Source organism: Saccostrea cucullata, unplaced genomic scaffold, assembly GCF_032062105.1.
Source record: "Saccostrea cucullata isolate Sc308-1 unplaced genomic scaffold, CSIRO_AGI_Scuc_v1 ctg796, whole genome shotgun sequence".
In the NCBI taxonomy this organism is placed as follows: Eukaryota; Metazoa; Mollusca; class Bivalvia; order Ostreida; family Ostreidae; genus Saccostrea; species Saccostrea cuccullata.
Genome location: NW_026927405.1, coordinates 195,621 through 214,738, shown reverse-complemented (window position 1 = coordinate 214,738; position 19,118 = coordinate 195,621). Strand labels below are relative to the sequence as shown.

Below are 19,118 nucleotides of genomic sequence, written 5' to 3'. Positions count from 1 at the left end.
AATATATGAAAAGTAAACTATTCACAATACTGTAACAATTTCTTTAACTAACATCTTTTCAAACTATTTCATTCTTTCAACTGTAGATAAAATGAAATTCACACGGGAGTCGCAGTGCGCTGGCATTGTGCAGTGCAAGAATTCTGCAAATAAACAGAGAACAGTTCCTAATTCCAATGATGGAAGACGAAAATATTGGGCTTTCCCACGATCTACTCGTGCAAGCCGTGCGGTTCCAATTTACATTCACCTGCACATATACCTGATCAAGTACATTTCAGTTGAACGATAATGTAAACAAATAGTACTACTTGTTGTTCTGGTTAATATTTTCATTAAAATATATGACAAAGTACTTAAATTTAATGGAAAACTTATTAATGTAGTGTAAATTTATATACCATTAATACTCCTTGACTTTAAATTGGTAAAAACACGTGCACAGTAGCCGTTTACTTCGATGTCAGGCGCCTGCCATGTGTATATTCAGCACAATATGCATGACACGGGCCGCGCATCTGGCGCGCGCGTGAAGACCGTCGGCCAATCGCATCGCGTGTGACAATCGGTATCAAACAATCTACGCATGTCGGACAAGCGACCAACTGTCAATCAACCGCGGGTAACAATTAACGGGAGGTGTGCGCTTCGTCCTGAGACACTTTTTAATACATTAGAGTGCGTGAGAAACGTAGGTCAATTTTACTCTGAACGTGGCTCAGGAAGGGAGCAACATCCGCAATTTATTTCTTTTAACAAATTCACCTTTTCCGTTTGGAAAGAAAAAAATGAAACGAAGTTTGAGTGACAGCGAAGCCGAAGATTGCTATGATGATGCCCTGAAAGCAAGGTAAGTAGTATCGATGTGTATTTGACAGACACGCGCGTTTATAATATATACTGGAAACTTGCAACTTCGGCGGACTTGTGCCAATGCACGTGTACACGTGCGACAGCATCCCACCAAAAAGCAATGGATATAAAAACCGAATATACTTATCAAGGAGTCATAAGTCGTCATCTAGACTTTTAGCAGAACGCTTCCTAAATATGACTAAAACTATAATGGATTATTTAATTTTTCTTACAGTTCTCCTTCACAAAGTTGTCAGATTGGGGATAGAAAAAAGAGACGTGGGGTATGTACGATTTTTTTCTTTTCAAAAATGAACTTAAGAGACAAAGAAATCTCTAGGTGGGAAAGCTGCACATGATTATATAATTTACGTCTTTAAAGTTTCTAGAAAATATGAAATGAAATAAAATAGAGGGTGCAAACGTCATGCAAAAATCTCTTGCAAAAAAATAAGATGAACCGATCATTTACTTCAAAGATGAACTGATTATTTACACGCATTTAGCGCATCCTTCCAATTTTTCGTTTTCGAGAGAAAATGTGATACTTAGGATAAGCTATTGAGTTTCATAATGAAGATATTTATTTTGTAATTTACATTTTATATATCGCTTAAACTAAATAACGTACATATATGATAAAAGTTAAAACTGAATTTGAAATATTAATTTAAAAACATCTAAAATTTTAATTTTTCTTCTTAGGTAATTGAAAAACGTCGGCGAGATCGCATCAACAACAGTTTATCCGAACTTAGGAGGCTTGTTCCTACTGCATTTGAAAAGCAGGGATCAGCTAAACTGGAGAAAGCTGAAATACTTCAGATGACAGTAGACCACCTAAAACTTCTCCATCAAAAAGGTACGTCTCTTCTATACTCTTAAAAATTCTGTACCCTTCAAACTTATTTTACACATTTCTAAAAAATTAAAGTGGTTCTTTCCCTGGTAAATTTAACTTTCAATGGCATGGCATTTATCTTGTATATTGTGATCAAAAGCAACCCAAAGTATTAAATATCATTATAATCTCCCACAGAAAATTGTTGAAGGCGGTATCTAATTTGTTAAGAGCGTCATCAGTGTTTCGTTGACAGAGATTAAGATGTCAACAGAAAAGTAAACGGGACATTTGGCCTTTGTCTCTTGTGATGCCCGACGTACGACCTATCTGCAGTAACTTGCTATGATGATTTAATAAAATTAACACTGAAACAATATCAATTTTTCACGCCGATATGTGGCTAATGTGCAAAAATCTTGATGAAACAAAGCCCAAGTGAGTGAGGTCGACACGAGAAAACTATCAATGACCATGTTAAATAAGGGGGAAACTTAATAAATCAAATAACCATATTCTCTTGGTAATAACTGATAACCTATCCAGTAAAATTTAGACATGGGTTATGCACATCTTTAATCATTTTTATTCTGTGATATTTCAGGGCTGAACACTTATAACTATCCTGACCCACAAGCTCTGGCAATTGACTATCGGGGAGTTGGTTTCCGTGAGTGTGCTACCGAAGTTGCAAGATACTTAGTTGCGGTAGAAGGACTTGATTTGCAAGACCCTCTGCGAATGAGGTTGCTCAGCCACCTTCAATGTTTTTCTGCTCAGAGGGAGGCTGCAGCAAAAGCCTCATTTCAACATTCCTCGTGGAGTCCCCTACCTACCCACACTGGGATAAACAGCCAGTACCCGACAAGTGCTATGACGCCAATGGGCTCAATGATTACGTCACAATTACCAAATCAAGCTGACTTACCTATGGGACCCCATTCTTCTGCACAGGCTCTTTCCTCATTATCATACAGTGAAACAAGAGTGAGTCAACCAGACATTTCCTCTACCACACTGCATGGGAATATGCGGATTCAGTCCTCCTCCAACATGCCACCCCATTCTCAGATGTCCAACATGAACTCTGCTGGACAGGACCCCTTAATATCCTCCATTCCACAGCTTCCCAGCCAATTCGCAGTGTCTCTGAACTCAATGCCCATGATGTCTCAAAATGGAAATAATTTCAATAGCTCTTCAAAACCATATCGCCCATGGGGTGCAGAACTTGCTTACTGATATATCAATAAAATGGATCAAAATTCATTCCTAATAGTTATAGTTTGGAACATAAAGAAATTCAATTGAAACAACCTTGTATGTTTTGAAACCCAAAACTTCAAAGGACAAGTGCTTTCTCTTTATTTATACATTTACTTGGTGAAAAAAAATGATGCTTTCCTTAACGGATATATGTGCCATGTGTTCAGGGGGTATTGCAATATAGAAGGTTTTTTGTATATATTGTATATTTTTACATTTTTTCTTCACATTTTGAAGTTTTCTGCATTTAGTGCTCTTTTTGTGATTATAATTTTTTTATACACTTTGCACAATTTTAATGAGTTTATATACAATTTTACTGTGCTTTTAGAACCTTTACTTTGTTATTACTTTCATAGTTGTTTTTTTTTTTAATTTGTATCAAAATATTTTTTTATTTTAATTATTGATACAAATTAGTCAATTAGTGATTACATTAAGTTTAGATAATGAAGTTAATTTTTCAATTGTTATCGCTTCAGTTAACTATGCAAGAAGTTTATTTTCAAACATCGAAACTGGAATAAAAATTACAACGATATGTAACTTCTTCCAATCTGGCATTTTATCAACGAGTACTTATATTTGATACTGGAGTTATACAGAGGTCTTCAATGTACATGTATTTATTTTTCTCAAGTATATGTATGATATGATTATAAATAAAAAAAAAATGCTTTTGCATTGCTTCAAATGTACTTATACATGTAATTAAAATATGAGAAAATAAAATTCTTTAAAGATTTGAATTTTCTTGTCAATATAGTTTAATTTAGATTAGTTTTATTGTGTTGTCTTCAAAGATTAAAACCCAGAAATATTATAGTACTGGCTTCTCTTTTCCTGCTATTTCCAGCCTTAAACTGTTCGATCATAAATATCATTTTATAAAACAGTTTCATAAGTAACTAAACAATATCAAAGTATTGAAAGAACTGAAAGCCGGGCTTTAATTGCTGGAGTATATTGTCTGATCCGAAATTAGAACATTTTTAATTTTTTCTTTTTGACCATTGATTTTTAACAAGTAGAGTTTGTATGATAATGATTCAAAACAATATCCCATATACCAGTAATTAAAATTAACAGTCCAGACCCCAAGATGTATTATGATTTTAAAATTTAATAAATAATATTTCCAAGAAATTCTCACATATTTTCTATTCAATAAGCATTATTTTCTCAGTCTTGGAATAGTTAAAATAATGTACATGTTTATTATGCATGTATAGACATTCTTTCAGTTTCAAACAAACAGTACTTTTATTGCCAACTACATGTAGAAACACTGATACATGTGCATTGTCAAGTGCCTTCACGCATGTTAATTCTTAAAATTTCAATCCACTATACTATTAATTTGCTCAAAATCAAAACAGAATATAACCACTATCATGAAATCGATGAAAATGATATGAAACATGAAACTCTTCCACAATTTCAACATTTTGAAAAGCCCGCGCTATCAAAAATAGTTCGCTTACAATATGCATTCAGCATCGTATGTGTACAAATTATTATATCACGATTATCTCAATAAAGCAAATATCAAATTTCTCTTTCAGATTAATTAATTGAATATTGTCTCACAATGGAACTATTTTGTTTATCAGAAGCGTCTGCTTTGACGCTGTTTGGTTTTTTGTTTACTGTGCTATTTATAGTAAGACAGTCGATCATGATGCCTAGAACCAGGACTTTGCTTTCAGCAAAGCCCGGCTAAAAATTGCATAAAAAAATCAAAACACATTACCACAGAAATATATGAAAACAAATATGTGAACTTTAATATTTAATCAAGAAATCAACAGAAATTATGTTAGTCAGAACAGCATCCATCATAAAATAACTAATCCACCAATCAACAACCTCACAGAAATTTAAATACACATGCAAACATTCTCAATCTTTCTCTTTTTACCAACATGTTCATAATTCAGAGACAGATTTTTGTCGAATCCCTCGTTTGCACTTAACACCATTAACTGAAGGATGAAACTGTGCCTGCATTGCTCTGCAATAAAACCAAATTATTACGGAATATAATAAATCTCTAAGAGATTGTATTTTGATATATATAATGCAAATTCATTAATATGTGATGCATTACAGTTAACATGATTTAAAGGTAAAAAAAGACAAAAATTAATATGATGATTAATTTTTTACAGTGTTTTTTCAAAAATTCTTTCAAAACAAAGATTTGGTTGTGAAATTTAAAATTCCAGCTTCATGTAACATTGAATAAATCCCATACAAATGACCACATGATCTTTTTCTCCTCATCAAAACAGTGCAGTTTCTTTCCTTGAAAGTTTTAATGAAAACCTCCTTTGGAAGAAAATTTAACAGTACTAAGACGACATAACATGCATTAATATCATATCTTTTCTGGGTCCTTATTGACATATAACAAAATTCCCTCACCCAGTACAAGTCCTCGGTCTGGTTGTCATGTTGCTAGAGAGGAGGCTGCCCACTGCCTGACGTCGGTGGGACACTGGGGGTACTTCTGCAGTGCCTCCATGATCTGTGTTGCGTGAATTAACATCTGCATCAGTCTGTACTCCTTCTGTACACGACTTCCTGCCCCATCCACTGTCTTCACCAACTCCAAGTGGATCAAGTGCTCAAAGGCCTAGAACAAAACGTATTCATAAAACAAATAAGTAAAGAAACCATTCTTGGAAAGGACTAGATTATCGAGATTGAATTGATTGGAGCAGTATACAAATATATTCAAATGTAAATGTTTCAACTAATATTGATAAGTATCAATTTATGACACTATAAGACTACCAGAAGTCAGACAATGGTACTCAAGATTTTTAAATCGATTTTGATTTTATTCAGCTATTTTTTGTCAGATTATTCAATTTCTATTCCTCAATCCAAAACTATCTTTTCTTGAGCAGTTACCTTTAAGACTACTGCTTTTTCAAACACCTGCATTGAAGATTTCCTCTGAGCAAATTTTGAATATTCTACAAAGAAAACAAGAGGCCCATCATTTCACCTGAGTAATTGGGTGATATTTTAGCTCAGAGGTTGCCCTCTATGCTATACCTATCATGCTTTAAAAATTGGCTTTTTTATTTTAATACTTTAGAATCTACATTACCCATGGATGCTTCCACATAAGTTTCAGCTTTCCTGGCCCAGTGGTTCTTGAGAAGAAGATTTTTAAAGATTTTGTTCTATATATTTCTATGTAAAACTTGGATTCCTTATTGTGGTTATTATTTTCTCTACCCCCGGGGGTTATATATTTTAATAGCATTTACATATTACACTACCCAAATCTTATGCTTCCATATAAATTTCAACTTTCCTGGCCCAGTGGTTCTTGATTGAAGATTTTTAAAGATTTGTTTTATATATTTCTATGTAAAACTTGGATTCCCTATAAATGAAAAATATTAATACTATATATAATCCAGAAAATCATGATATTAACAATTTAAACACACAATATATTGTCTACCCAAGGATGCTTCCACATAAGTTTAAACAGCAGTTCCTGGCCCAGTGGTTCTTGAGAAGAAGATTTTTAAAGATTTGTTGCTATATATTTCTATGTAAAACTTGGATTCCCTATTGTGGCCCCGCCCTACCCCCGGGGTGTTTTGATTTTTACAATTTAATATCTAACTAAAATTATGCTTCCACATAAAAGTTTTAATATTTCCTGGCCCAGTGGTTCACATCAAGAAGATTTTTAAAGATTTGTTCTATATATTTCTATGTAAAACTTGGATTCCCTATTGTGGCCCCGCCCTACCCCCCGGGGTCATGATTTTAACAATTGAACATCTACACTACCCAAGGATGCTTCCACATAAGTTTCAGCTTTCCTGGTCCAGTGGTTCTTGAGAAGAAGATTTTTTTGTGACCCCACCCTATTTTTGTTTTTTCTTGATTATCTCCCCTTGTAAGGGGACCCAGCCCTTCATTTTTACAATTTAAAATTCCCTTCACCCAAGAATGCTTTGAACCAAGTTTGGTTAAAATTTATGCCCATTGGACTAAGAGAATGGCACTTAAGATTTCAAAATTGATATTGATTTTATTTTTTTTTTTGTCTGATTATTCCATTTCGATTCCTCAAACCATAATTATCTTTTCTTGAGCCATTACCTTTAAAACAACTGCTTTTTCAAACACCTGCATTGAAGATTTCCTCTGAGCAAATTTTGAATACTCTACAAAGAAAAAAAATGCATGTTTGTAGGACATACATTACAAAAATGCAATATTTGCAATACAAAACTTTTAATAAACTCCATATTAAAAATTGTGTTCAATCTACTAAAACTTTTTTTATTTCTTTATGCAAGAGTAACTTTTTTGCACCCAAAACTCACCACTATAAACCATTTCAAAGTTAAATGGTTCCCCTTCATATATTTCAGTCAGATGTTTCATAGCAATGATCAGACACAGCTCCAGTATAGACACGCCTACAAGATAAACCCTACAGCTAATTGGCATTTTAAAGACTTGAAGATTATCTCTTTATTTTTTTTTTCTACAACACCATGATATTTTAATGATAAACTCCGTAACGACGAACAAAATATCAAATTTCATAGACAACACAAGATAATATGACAAAATACATCAAGTCATTTTCTTTTTTTATTTCGTTGGAGGGAATGAATGGAATTATGATACCGTGCAACATAGCCGACTTTGAATCTGTGGTTAGCAGTTTTCTGGATTCCACAAAATCACTGACTGATAAAGTTGGAGAAGTGTCACTCAAATGACATACTGGATACATCTATGAAATAAGAAGCATTTGGTAGAGACATGTCATTTTCAAAAGATCTCCAGTTATATCAATTGTAACTTTGTAACATAAACATATTAACATCTGATTTTCCAACAAAAGCTGACCTAACTGATTTCAGCTCACACATGAGAGCTACATGTAAAGATTGAATATTTCAGTTTTGCTGCTTATTTGGTTTCTTACAATACTTTATCTGAAAATTAAAACATGACTCAAATACAGATTAAATATGTACATGCCTATTATGCAAATATGATAAAACAACATTAACATTTTCCCTTAAAAATTATTGACAAGAATTTGAAATACATCTTACAAGAAGTTGTTGTAGGGCTCTCACATCTTTTGTATACTCAAATTGCTGTTTTAGTAAATCAACCACAGTGGGATCCTTGGAAAGTTGCTGCAATACAAAAACAATGCAATACATTCTACCTTGTCATTTATAAAAAAAAAAATTAGACCAGATAAAAAGAATAGCATTTGTTTGGCATAAAAAGAATCCAATCCATATTGACTTTTATAAATTGAATTTATTAATTATAAATTCAATTAAAGTACTTAATTTTCCAATTTTTATTTGTCAATGTCATGATTTTTTACTAAGCTATAAAAGAATTCAATCCATATTAATCTCAAGCAATTTCATTTATAAATGGTAACACTTCAGTTAAAGTGCTTAATGTTTATAATTACTTGTCTATGACATGATACACAAACTAACCTCAACATGTTGATTCCATTTATTAGCAAACTTCTGATCAGGAAACTGTGCATCCAGTTGCAATAGATTTTTAAATATATCAATGTAATCTTGGATTGTCTGACTGTTAAAGAGATGAATCTGACGATGTGAAAATCTGGACTTCACTCTCTTCTCTAAGAGCTCAATAACATCCTGCAAGATAGTTCATTAATTGAAATGGGCTAAGAGAGACAACTCTGATAGCTTTCAATTAAATATGACAAAAGGGCAAAGAGAGACAACTCTAATAGGTTTATCAACTTCAATCAGAGAAAAAAAGCAAAGAGAGACAACTCTATTAATTTTTATTCATAGGAAATTCCAGTTTTACAATTTTATAAGTATACAAAATCAAAATATATTCACCAGGCGACAGGTCACTCCTACGACACAGATGGGAGCCTGGGCCGACTGAGCCACATCAAACAAGTTATACAGTAAAGTCTGGTTCTTGTGATGGGCAAACAGATCAAACTCATCCAGGATAAACAGGATCGGCTTACTGCTCTGGTCACCTGAAGGATACCGAGGGTCAATATCAAAGAATCATTCAAACAACAAAATAATGATGAAATAAAGACATCATTTCTGTATATATACGGTAAATCTGGAAATTTTTACTGTAGATAAATTTCTAGCAAATTTGCGCTTGCTTTGCATTCCCAAAAAATATTCTACTTAAAAATAAATCAACTTGTAAAGAATTGTTTTCTGAAGGTCGGTGTCTATTTTTCACTTAGTGAATAGGCATCAGTAAGCACTGGTCATTTTTAAAATGAAATCCGTTTATACGACTGTAACTAGAAGCTAATTACCCGTGCGTGTAAATTGCCCTCATTATATGCAATATCGTCCGATGGTTTGACAAGCACTGAGACGGTGTGTCCCTTTTTAATTATTTTGCCAAGAAAGAGAGACCAGTTATTTTATCTAACCATGTATCAACACGGGCGATAACTCGAACTCAGTGCATTTACTAGAGAGTTCCAATTGTAAACTAGGCGTATAAATTTTAGGTGAGAAAAAAACGAAATGTGGAGAAAATTAGTTAAATTTTTGTCTTTATTTGGATTATATTTTAGGTTAAAAGGCATACACAGCCTCTAAAGGGTTTGTTATAATTAATTTAGAAGTCATTTCACTGAGGTCAGTGCAAATCCTTTTGTATTTTTTTCCTTCAAAATTGTTTCAGAGCGATTCTGCAATTTCTTGTCATATAGCGAGTATGTTGTTGGTATTCTAACTGTGCATACTAATTGAAACATAAACTGATATGAAAATCAGTGACAATTCGCAAAATTTTGAATCGTAAAAATTATTCAACAGCTTTTTGACCCAAATAAACAAAAATAAATCGAGGTAAAAATTTCCAGATTTACAGTATATTCATTTTTTAAAACTGTTTATATGTGTTGATGATCTAAAGACTTTTGCTTTTTGTCGAAAATAGATATTTCATATTTGTATTCTTTTCAAAAGTTCATATTAAACATTATTTTCTGTTTTCAGAAATATTTTTTCTTTCATTTAAAAATTACTGCATTTTATAGTCAAATCTATCAAAAATTGTACTTGCCACTCTTCAATGCCTCTAATAAAAACTGGAGTGTTTCTGAAAATGATCCCTGTAAATAGTAAAGAATGTGAACAAAGGAAATTTGAGAAAAAAAATTTCATTACCAAACTATATACCGTTTAAGTGGAAATTTTAGCGAGACGCAAATTTAGCGATTTGCCGTTAAAAACTGGTAATTTATTTTTAGCGAGATGTTATTTTAGTGATTTTAAAATGCATATTAAAGAAGCGATTACAAATAAAGCACAATTAATTTTTAGCGATATTCAATTTTAGCGATCTCGGCACCCTCACTAATAATGCCAAAATTAAATCCTCGCTAAAAATTCTACTTATACGGTATATGCAATTCTTAAATGAATGATGATGGAATATTACTGCATTCATCTATTATTTGAGATGTTGCAATTGCATGAACTGCATAAATGTGCAAAAAAACTGGCTTTTCAGAGTCAAAATGAACTACAAAAATAAACTCTATCTCAATGAGGTGGCACACTAAAAAAAATCTTTTTGATCTGAATGAAAAACTAAAATCTCAAATTGCATGCTCAGTGATCTATTTTAATTTGTAAATGTAGCCTGAATTTTTTTTAAGGAAACTAGGATTATGAACACTAACTTACAAATACTTTATCCCCGATTGTATTCTCTAGCTTTAATTGTCTGGTGATCTCTGTTAAGGCAATCCTGTCATCGGTCTGTAGTAATCCTACAACAAATAAATCTATACCGGTAATCAAAAACAAGCAGACTCTGTGCTTTCATCAGTTTAAAACATTTTATGACAACAAACAGCATCTTTCATAACAAAACATTATTCTAAGGAGTGAAATTCATTTTTTCAAGTTTAAACTAAGGCCAAAAAAATTATTAAGTTGGTTCTCAAGCCATGCAGTTTTCTCAAAATAAATGCGGGAGGGAGGCATTTTTTTCCCCCTTTTTATCTCATGAAATACAGATGCAGGATTTTTTTTTTTTTAAAAAGATAAAATTTCAAAACTAGCAACTTTTGATCAACAATGCTTCAACATCTAGTCAAGAAAGGCCAAAAAAAATTAATCAATAGTTTCTCAGGCACCGCCGCATCAAATTATTTTATTGACATATTGAAAAGGGAAGTAACTCAATTTTCTATTTTTCAAAGTTTAAAAAGAAAATCGAGTTATTCCCCTTTTCATAAATACCAAGATAGACGTTTTTATTAGAAAAACAATAAATTTCTTCTAAATTTACAGTATTTTATGAATCAACTTTTTAATAAATGTTTGGAATAACATTATTTAAAGTTGAATACATATTATAACTAATTTCAGAGACAAAAAATTAAGAATTAGTAGATATTATCATTTTATTGAGCAAATGGCTTTAAAAAAGGTGTAAAACCTGCTGCTATGCCTGCCGCATTGAATTTAGATTTTTTTGGCCTGAGAAACAATTAATTAATTTTTTTGGGCCAAATCAAAATTATTTTTTCCTGCTTCTTTCTCTTTTCTCTTGCATCTTCTACATCCCGATGATTCGTGTAATGAAATTATTTAAGCAAGGAATTTATCGCAAGAGGCTTGTGGCTATAAGGCTCCACTGCCATGTTCCTCTGTACAATGTTTGATGTTCAAGAATCAAAAGGTCCTTGTTTGCTCTGCTCCCAAATTTGCATTGTTCCAATGGTTGTTTGAACTTCATCACCATTTGTAATCAACGTTACAAATGAAACACACGTACTTTTCACACCTGAAGATGTAAAACCCCAATCTACAAAATTAGTGATTCTGCATGCTTTGAGCTTCTTGGATATATATACATACAGTCAATACAAAAGTATTTGTCATTTTGATTGGCGTTGCGTTAATCGCGATGCATCTCTCGGTTATTTTTCACTCACGCTATTTATAGAACTAACGAAATAGAATGAAACTTTCAATAAAGAGACTGGAGAAATTACGTCACGAATTTGTGACATCATTTTGTCACTTGTGTGTCTGTAACACTGGAAAACATCACTTGAAAACATGGGACAAAAATCAGTTGAGTTGAGCACTAAGGTAAAAGAAATGATCGTAAAATCTGCAAACCACACTCCAAATAAAGCAGAATTGGCGAGAATGTTGGTATACAAAGGTCAACAATCGTGAGTATTTTGAATATATTTGACAGACTGGGTACTGTAGAAAACTTGTAGAGATCTGGCCATCAACTTTTGTTTACAACTCAAGACAAGAAGAAGTTGAGTCCTCTCGCTCAGGCAAACAGATAGGACATTTTGACAGATTTAACAAACAAACTGAACGAAGGAAGAGGAAGACAATTTAGTGAAAAAACAGTATTTAGAAAATTACGTGAAAAAGGGTACAAAAGGAAACGTGCAAGGAAGACTATTGTGGTTTGATGTGTGAACAGAAAAAAGTGGGCAAAATGGTGTCAAGAACGAAAACACTGGAAAAGTAATAATGAATTGAAAAAATATATATTTTCTGATGAAAGTCAGATTGTTATTGGGACAGATAACCGTGTGTATGTATGGAGAAAGGACGCCAAAGCGAACAGTCCCCATTTGATTTGTCTGCCATCGAAAAGGAGGATAACACTTATGATCTGGGGATGCATGTGTTTTGATGGTATGGGAACTATTGTACCTGTCTAAGGTAATATAAATGCACTCAAATACTTAGAAATAGTTGATAATAATTTATGGCCTGTAATTGCCATCATTTTCCGAACAAAGACTATGTTTTCCAAGACGATAGGGCTCTCATAGTGAAAAACTATATGACCGAAAAAAATGTTAACTGCACAGATTGGCCAGCTCAGTCTCCAGATTTAAATGTGATTGAAAACATTTGGTTAAAGATCAAAAGAGAGCTAAAGGCATGTCCGCAACTATTGAAAGTCGCGATCAGCAGTTTGAGGCAATTAGACAAGTGTGGGAAAACATCCCCTTGGAATACATCCACAGCCTCTATGCATCCATTCCAGATTGGATTAAAGAAGTAATCCGTATGAAGGGAAATCTGACCAAATATTAGGTAAGTGACTTTAATATTAAGTATAAAAAAGGTGTAAATTTCCCGTTGTGAGAGTAAAATATTAATTAAAAAATAAAAGTCCATCAAACCTAATCGCAAAAAAAACCCACAAACAAAACACATTTGCAAATGAAAGTGAAACTGGTCATTTAGCATTAGTTCGCGCCAAATGACACTCTTAATCACCTGCATTGAAATGAACATAAAACTACAATTACAAGAAATGTATACAACTATGAGTGCAGAGTATCTTGTTATAAATCTGCTGAGCAAAAACCAGCAAATTTGGTTTACAAAATTATTAATATTTTTTAAACATTAGTAAGCTGCACCTAGAAACATACCCGCGCTTCGGCATGTTATAAGGTGCTGTATTGGTAAGAAAGTTGCCCATGTGATCGAGGAAATTCTATATGTTCCTAATGACTGTCACGCATGAAGACATATAACCGCAATTCAAAACAAACAGTAATGACAAAAAGGTTTTCATTAATCTTATGTACAGCATGATTGCCTTTTAAATTTTCTTCAAACAGGCTAATCTGATGATAAAATCCCAAGGGAAAATTTGAGGATTTTTTCATTTTCATTTAAATTTGTGTTATCCAACTTTTTCATTAATGATAGAATAATTTATCAAGGTACCTCAAAAATTGATAATAATATTCTTGAATTTACATAAAGCAAATATTTCCAAAAATGGTGTGAGAGCCCTCATTGTGTAGGATATTTTAACAAAAATAAAGTATAAACATTTATACTTAACTCCATATTTCAGAGTTTTCAATATTCCAAATTGACTAAAAATTTCATTTGCAAACAGAGGTGCTAATTCATCTCAATGTGACAGATTTTGAAAATGCTTTGGATTTTCTCCATTGAGGAAAGCTACATTCCTATAGCCAACATCACTCACATACCATTTAGATGCACTTGTAGCAGTTATCTCTCTTTGCCAATTCATTCTTATATAAAGTTAAGGAATGACACTCTTAATCACCCCAGCATTGAAACCAGAACATAAAAACAAACTTAGCATCAAAAATGTCTTTCTGCCTACTGAACTACCATACCAAATTTGAACTTAATTGGTCAACCATAAAAAAAGTTATTAGGTAAAACCAAAAAATGTTGAAATACATAATTATTAATATTTTTTAAATAATATAAAATACAAAAATAGGAAATTTGTCAGTTTTATAGAATTGAAAGTTATTTTTGACTATTTATCTGTATTAACTTAGAAAAGGTTAGTTTTACACAATGTTAAAATACTTACTGTTGTTTTCCCACTCCCCCTGGGACCTATCACCAATACAGAGTTACTTTCTCCTGATGTGGCTGTTCTTTTCAGAAGATCCAAAAGTTGTCTTAAATGGATTAAAGAACAACAAAAATACTTTGAAAGTCAAAGGACATTTTGAAAATTTATGCAGTTTTTTCCCCAACTATTTGTCAAAATGTTCTTTACATGTTGGTATATATGCAAGACAGAGTACTCTATGTTTTTACTGGGGTAAAAGTCATGAATAGGAGCAAATCAGTTCTACTAACTGCTGTCTCCAGGTATAATTAAAAAGGAAATCCAAGAATATGGGTGTCTAAAATGTGGTGCTGTCCCTCCTTTCAGATAATTTTTACTGGAATACCGTAGAAGCAGAAATTTATGTGGTGATATAATTTTGTTGATTTGTCCTCAAAAATATTTTCGTGGGCATCTTATTTCGTTGTTTTTAAAGTCACCTATTCAATTGATAGTCATATAGAATATTATTTTTGTGTGTGATTTATATTCGTTGATATTTGTTAACATCGAATTTTAATCCCCCATGAATATTTCTGCTTTTAAAGTAGTCCTAATATTACACAGCTCTAAAATTCAACACACAAAACCTGATCCTAAATTGTGGTAATTGTAGATACTGACCTTTGTTCTTGCTGAAATCCTTTAATGGGCTGACTTTCACTGCTGGTATACCTTTGAGTGGGCAGTCCTCTTGTCAACTGCTGTCTAAGGACCGACTGACACAAAGAAATGGGAGACATGTTGAGAACGTTCTCCACCTTCTTTCCTGAATGCCCCGATTCATGGGGAGCAGAACTTGTGTCAGTTGGTGATGGATTACTTTGTGTAGGAGCTTTGCTTCTTCTCCTGTTCTTTGTCATCCTGGTTTTCTTTTCTTTTCTATCCTCCAATGATGAGTAGAATTAACAGCTTCTAGAAAAGACAAAATTGCATGTATTTAATTTTTATCAAAGTATACATCTATACATCCGGTCTTGGGCATCAAGCACACAGTTACTTAAACACTGGCTAACGTAAAAAATTAGTAAAATTAATTAAGTGCTGAATTCTTCCTTAATATCAGATCAATTCTGCAGGGTAAAAGGCAATCGACAATCACAAACTGGATTGTTCCGATTATTCCCAATAATTCCATGCTTTTTAAAATGCAACATCATATTTTCTCAAAAACTGTTTTGGAGTAATTCTGCAATTTTATTGACTTTTATTCGCATAGAAATGTTTGTTTTTGCAGAGCCTAAAAAGATGCTAAAATTCTCTTTCTGAAGATTATGGACTGAAAGCTCAATTTGCATACATGTAACCTTAAAAGATTAAAAAATATCCTTAATCCCTATACCCTTTTAAAATCTTAAAAATTCATTTTCCCACAAAAAACAGTCACGATTCCATGAAAAAAAGTGGAGCGAAATTTTATTTTTGAAATAAATAAAATAAAAACCTCATATGAATGTGTGAAATAATGTATGTGTTCATGTAATTACAATTTTTTAAAATCTTCTTGCTCTTCTGATGTCAGGAAAATCAATTAACACATTTGTATTTCACAAAAAACGTATGTAGGTTAAAAATACACTCAACAAATACTTAGAGATGTGTGAAGGGGTGGGGTGGGGTCTGTATTTGATAATAAATTGGATAAATAGTCGTGGATGATGGTCCTCACGTGTTCTAAATTTAGGCGTCTTATGATTTGACGTTTATTCTTTAATTTTAGTCACAAGTGTAGTTTATAGGAAAAAGATTAACACATTATTTGCACGCATATTTTGCCCATATTTCAATATACTCTACATCATCTTGCATTGAAATATATGCTGAAAAGATTTTTTTTAATGTCTTCATTGGTAAGCCCCCCCCCCCCCCCCCAGGGCTCCCACTGGACCGAAAATATTTTTCGCCACTTTTCTCGACACAAGCTTTAAGGAAAGGCATACTTACATCTGATTTCTCGACAATGCAATGCACTTTTTGTTATTCAATTTTTTTTATTATGTTTATCTGACACAGACATTGTTTTAAAATTGTAATGTTTAAAGCTTATGGTACACACCCATTTAAAAAAAGAAAAATAATGTTGGAATTACACAATTAATTTGATATTGTATTGATATCAGCCAATTCCTGACAGAAAATGTCCTCTTGTTTATATTTTTTTTCGCCTGGGAAGTGATTGCAGGGGTACAGACCTAGTAAAAATATGACATTTTCTAAAAATGAAAATTTTCATCAGTTCATTAATTAAGTGTGAAAAGAAGTAAATTAAAAAGTAATGAAAATTAGGTTTGAAACTTGACTTTATTTTAACAACTTGAGACTCCATGGTTTAATATGCAAGCTCATGTTATTGTAAATAATTCAGTGTAGTTAACTAACTAAAGATAATTCTGTTTCCAAACCAATTTCTTTTTCACTCTTTGTAAGTTAATAGAATAATAATGTACACATTTTTCAATCTTCAGTAGGTAAAATTTGAAGCCATTCTTTAAATTTGATAATAAATTGGTTAAAAAAAAACGTCATAGATGATTTTGTTGATAAAAATCTTTTATTTACTAACTTCATCTCCTAATAACACTTTATCCCCCTTTGTTTAATCCAAATAATATCATTTCAAGCAATTTTGTAACCCTTTATTGCTCCAGGCTAGTTACCTATAGTAAGTCAGCTCTGTTCGTTCAAGCGAGACGTGATTTCCTACATGTAGGTTTCAGTTTACACCTATGCATTAAGTAAACAAAGGGACTTAACACATGTACATTGAATAAACAAAGGAGCTAACCAGGACTACACAAATTTTGTACATGGTACATCTACAAAATCATTTTGCATTGAAATATATGCCACTTTTGAAAAAAATTTTTTTGGCGAATGTCTTCATTGGTAATCCCCCCCCAAATAAATCCAGATATTCATAAACCTTCGTAAAAAGTGTTAAATACATTTATTTATTGTTTAAATTTAAGCTTATATGTTCTGTACAAACCCAGAAAATGATCTTTTACTTACAACAAAACTAAAACAAATACCAAGATTATTGGTGATATGATTTTAACTTATCCTGTTTTATCTCTGTCCATTGAACGTTTTTCATTATACAACATGTATTTGTAATTCTCAAACAAAATGTGGTTTAAATAAGAAATTTACTATATACCCATGTTAAGAACAAATAGATTTTATTTACGTATGTTAAAATTTATGTCAAACAAATTTTCCTTTACAAAAATCTAAAACAATCTTGTTATTTTATAAAATATCCCATATGTCATTGCGAATACCCATGTTTCTCCGACAGATTGTTGGTAATATATGACCCCGATATTATAGCAATTCCGTAAAATGATATTAATCCTATTAAAATTAACTTTCTTTCAGAATTTTATTTTGTCCTGTCAGATAATAAAGCAGTTGAATACGTTATGTCTCAAATTTATTAATTTTCGTTCTCTGAAAAAATAATACTTTCTCTGAAATCGATCTTTTCAATATAATATGGAATTACAGAATGAATAATATTGATTAAAACTACCTCTGAAATCCTACATGTAAAACTACAAATATATTTTCTCATATTCTGTCTTTCTGTTAATCACATTAAAATTAAGAGGACTACGAAAAAATGAACCATGCAGATAGATTTTTTACTTCCGCCAAGCTAAAACATCAGTATCAGATCTTTTGCTAAATTAACAGAAACATTTGAGCAATAACACCCAACAGCTTCACTGAAGATCTCCAACACCCCCTCCTTATTTATTGGTTTATTTATTTAAAAAGCAGTCAACATGCGCTTAATCGTTATAAATCAACATTATAACTCCAAAAATATAATATTTATTCAACTTCTATAGAATTCTAAGAAGTTAGTTTCAAAGTCATGGATCAAAGTTGTTTCACATGAAATTAATTATGATTTTTTTTTTTTAAAAAGCTTTCTTGAAAAAATTTAGTTTGCTTTTTCTTTATTTAGGAATATAAAATATGTGTGGGCTGCAAAAGTAAAACAGCCGGTAAATAGAACCACGTGTACTTTGTGTTAATTGGTCCTGGACATAGAGCGAAATCACATGGCCGTACATTAAGAAGTTTGACTGCAAATGAGAATTAAGATGAAAAAAAGAATGCTAGCAAAATCTATGAAAATTACAATATTTTTAATTTAATTATTTAACAAATATCATCGACAATGTAAAGCATCATTTAGCTGCTTTGAATTTGTTTCCGATTTTGATGCAGAATTCATTCTTCATAATTGATTATCGGTATTTATTGGAAATATATACAAAAATCACATAATGATTAAAATAAGGTCATAATATTGAAATAAAGAATTTCTAATTACACTTAGTTTGTCAATGTAACAAATAAATTAATAAATGTCCATTCATGCTTCTCCGTCTTTAAAGCCCACTAAGCGTAAATCAGAAAAAAAAACGCAAAATAATGTCAACGAAATTGTGATGTCGTTTTAATCTCGCAGTGACGTTATATTTTCTGTACACTGATGTCGCAGCCAGAGGGTTAAGTCTGCACTGGTGGATTTAGACGGGGCAAGTGGGGCGCGGCATCCCCCCTCCCTTTGTGTCCAAAATATACACGATTTAATAAAATCTTTCTTTTTTGGGGGGTGTTGCTGTGGGCCCCTTCCCCGACACCAAACTGCCCCTCCCATCTTTCAAGATTCCTGGATCCTCCACTGGTCTGT

The 19,118-nt window shown here is 32.2% G+C and overlaps 2 protein-coding genes across 2 annotated transcripts in view; one reads left to right on the top strand and one right to left on the bottom strand.

Annotated features, from left to right (window-relative positions):
* The first annotated feature begins 402 nt into the window (after positions 1-402).
* On the top strand, positions 403-3,709 carry LOC134274411 (hairy/enhancer-of-split related with YRPW motif protein 1-like). Its single transcript, XM_062756706.1, is given in 5 exon segments — positions 403-771; positions 773-850; positions 1,091-1,139; positions 1,561-1,717; positions 2,301-3,709. Coding segments are annotated over 5 exon segments (1,107 nt in total). The 5' UTR covers positions 403-586; the 3' UTR covers positions 2,939-3,709.
* Positions 3,710-4,741: 1,032 nt separating this feature from the next.
* The window catches only part of LOC134274410 (origin recognition complex subunit 4-like), a 15,076-nt gene continuing 699 nt past the window's right edge, over positions 4,742-19,118 (bottom strand). Inside the window, exons 3-16 of the mRNA XM_062756705.1 lie at positions 15,032-15,322; positions 14,384-14,474; positions 13,247-13,290; positions 11,953-11,964; positions 10,705-10,813; positions 10,079-10,127; positions 8,869-9,017; positions 8,482-8,655; positions 8,074-8,160; positions 7,637-7,745; positions 7,327-7,422; positions 7,100-7,164; positions 5,390-5,600; positions 4,742-4,976 (exon numbers count right to left, since the gene is read on the bottom strand). Coding sequence (XP_062612689.1) covers positions 5,415-5,600; positions 7,100-7,164; positions 7,327-7,422; positions 7,637-7,745; positions 8,074-8,160; positions 8,482-8,655; positions 8,869-9,017; positions 10,079-10,127; positions 10,705-10,813; positions 11,953-11,964; positions 13,247-13,290; positions 14,384-14,474; positions 15,032-15,270 — 1,410 coding nt within the window. The 5' untranslated portion in view covers positions 15,271-15,322 and the 3' untranslated portion in view covers positions 4,742-4,976; positions 5,390-5,414. The remainder of the gene's footprint in view (positions 4,977-5,389; positions 5,601-7,099; positions 7,165-7,326; positions 7,423-7,636; positions 7,746-8,073; positions 8,161-8,481; positions 8,656-8,868; positions 9,018-10,078; positions 10,128-10,704; positions 10,814-11,952; positions 11,965-13,246; positions 13,291-14,383; positions 14,475-15,031; positions 15,323-19,118) is intronic.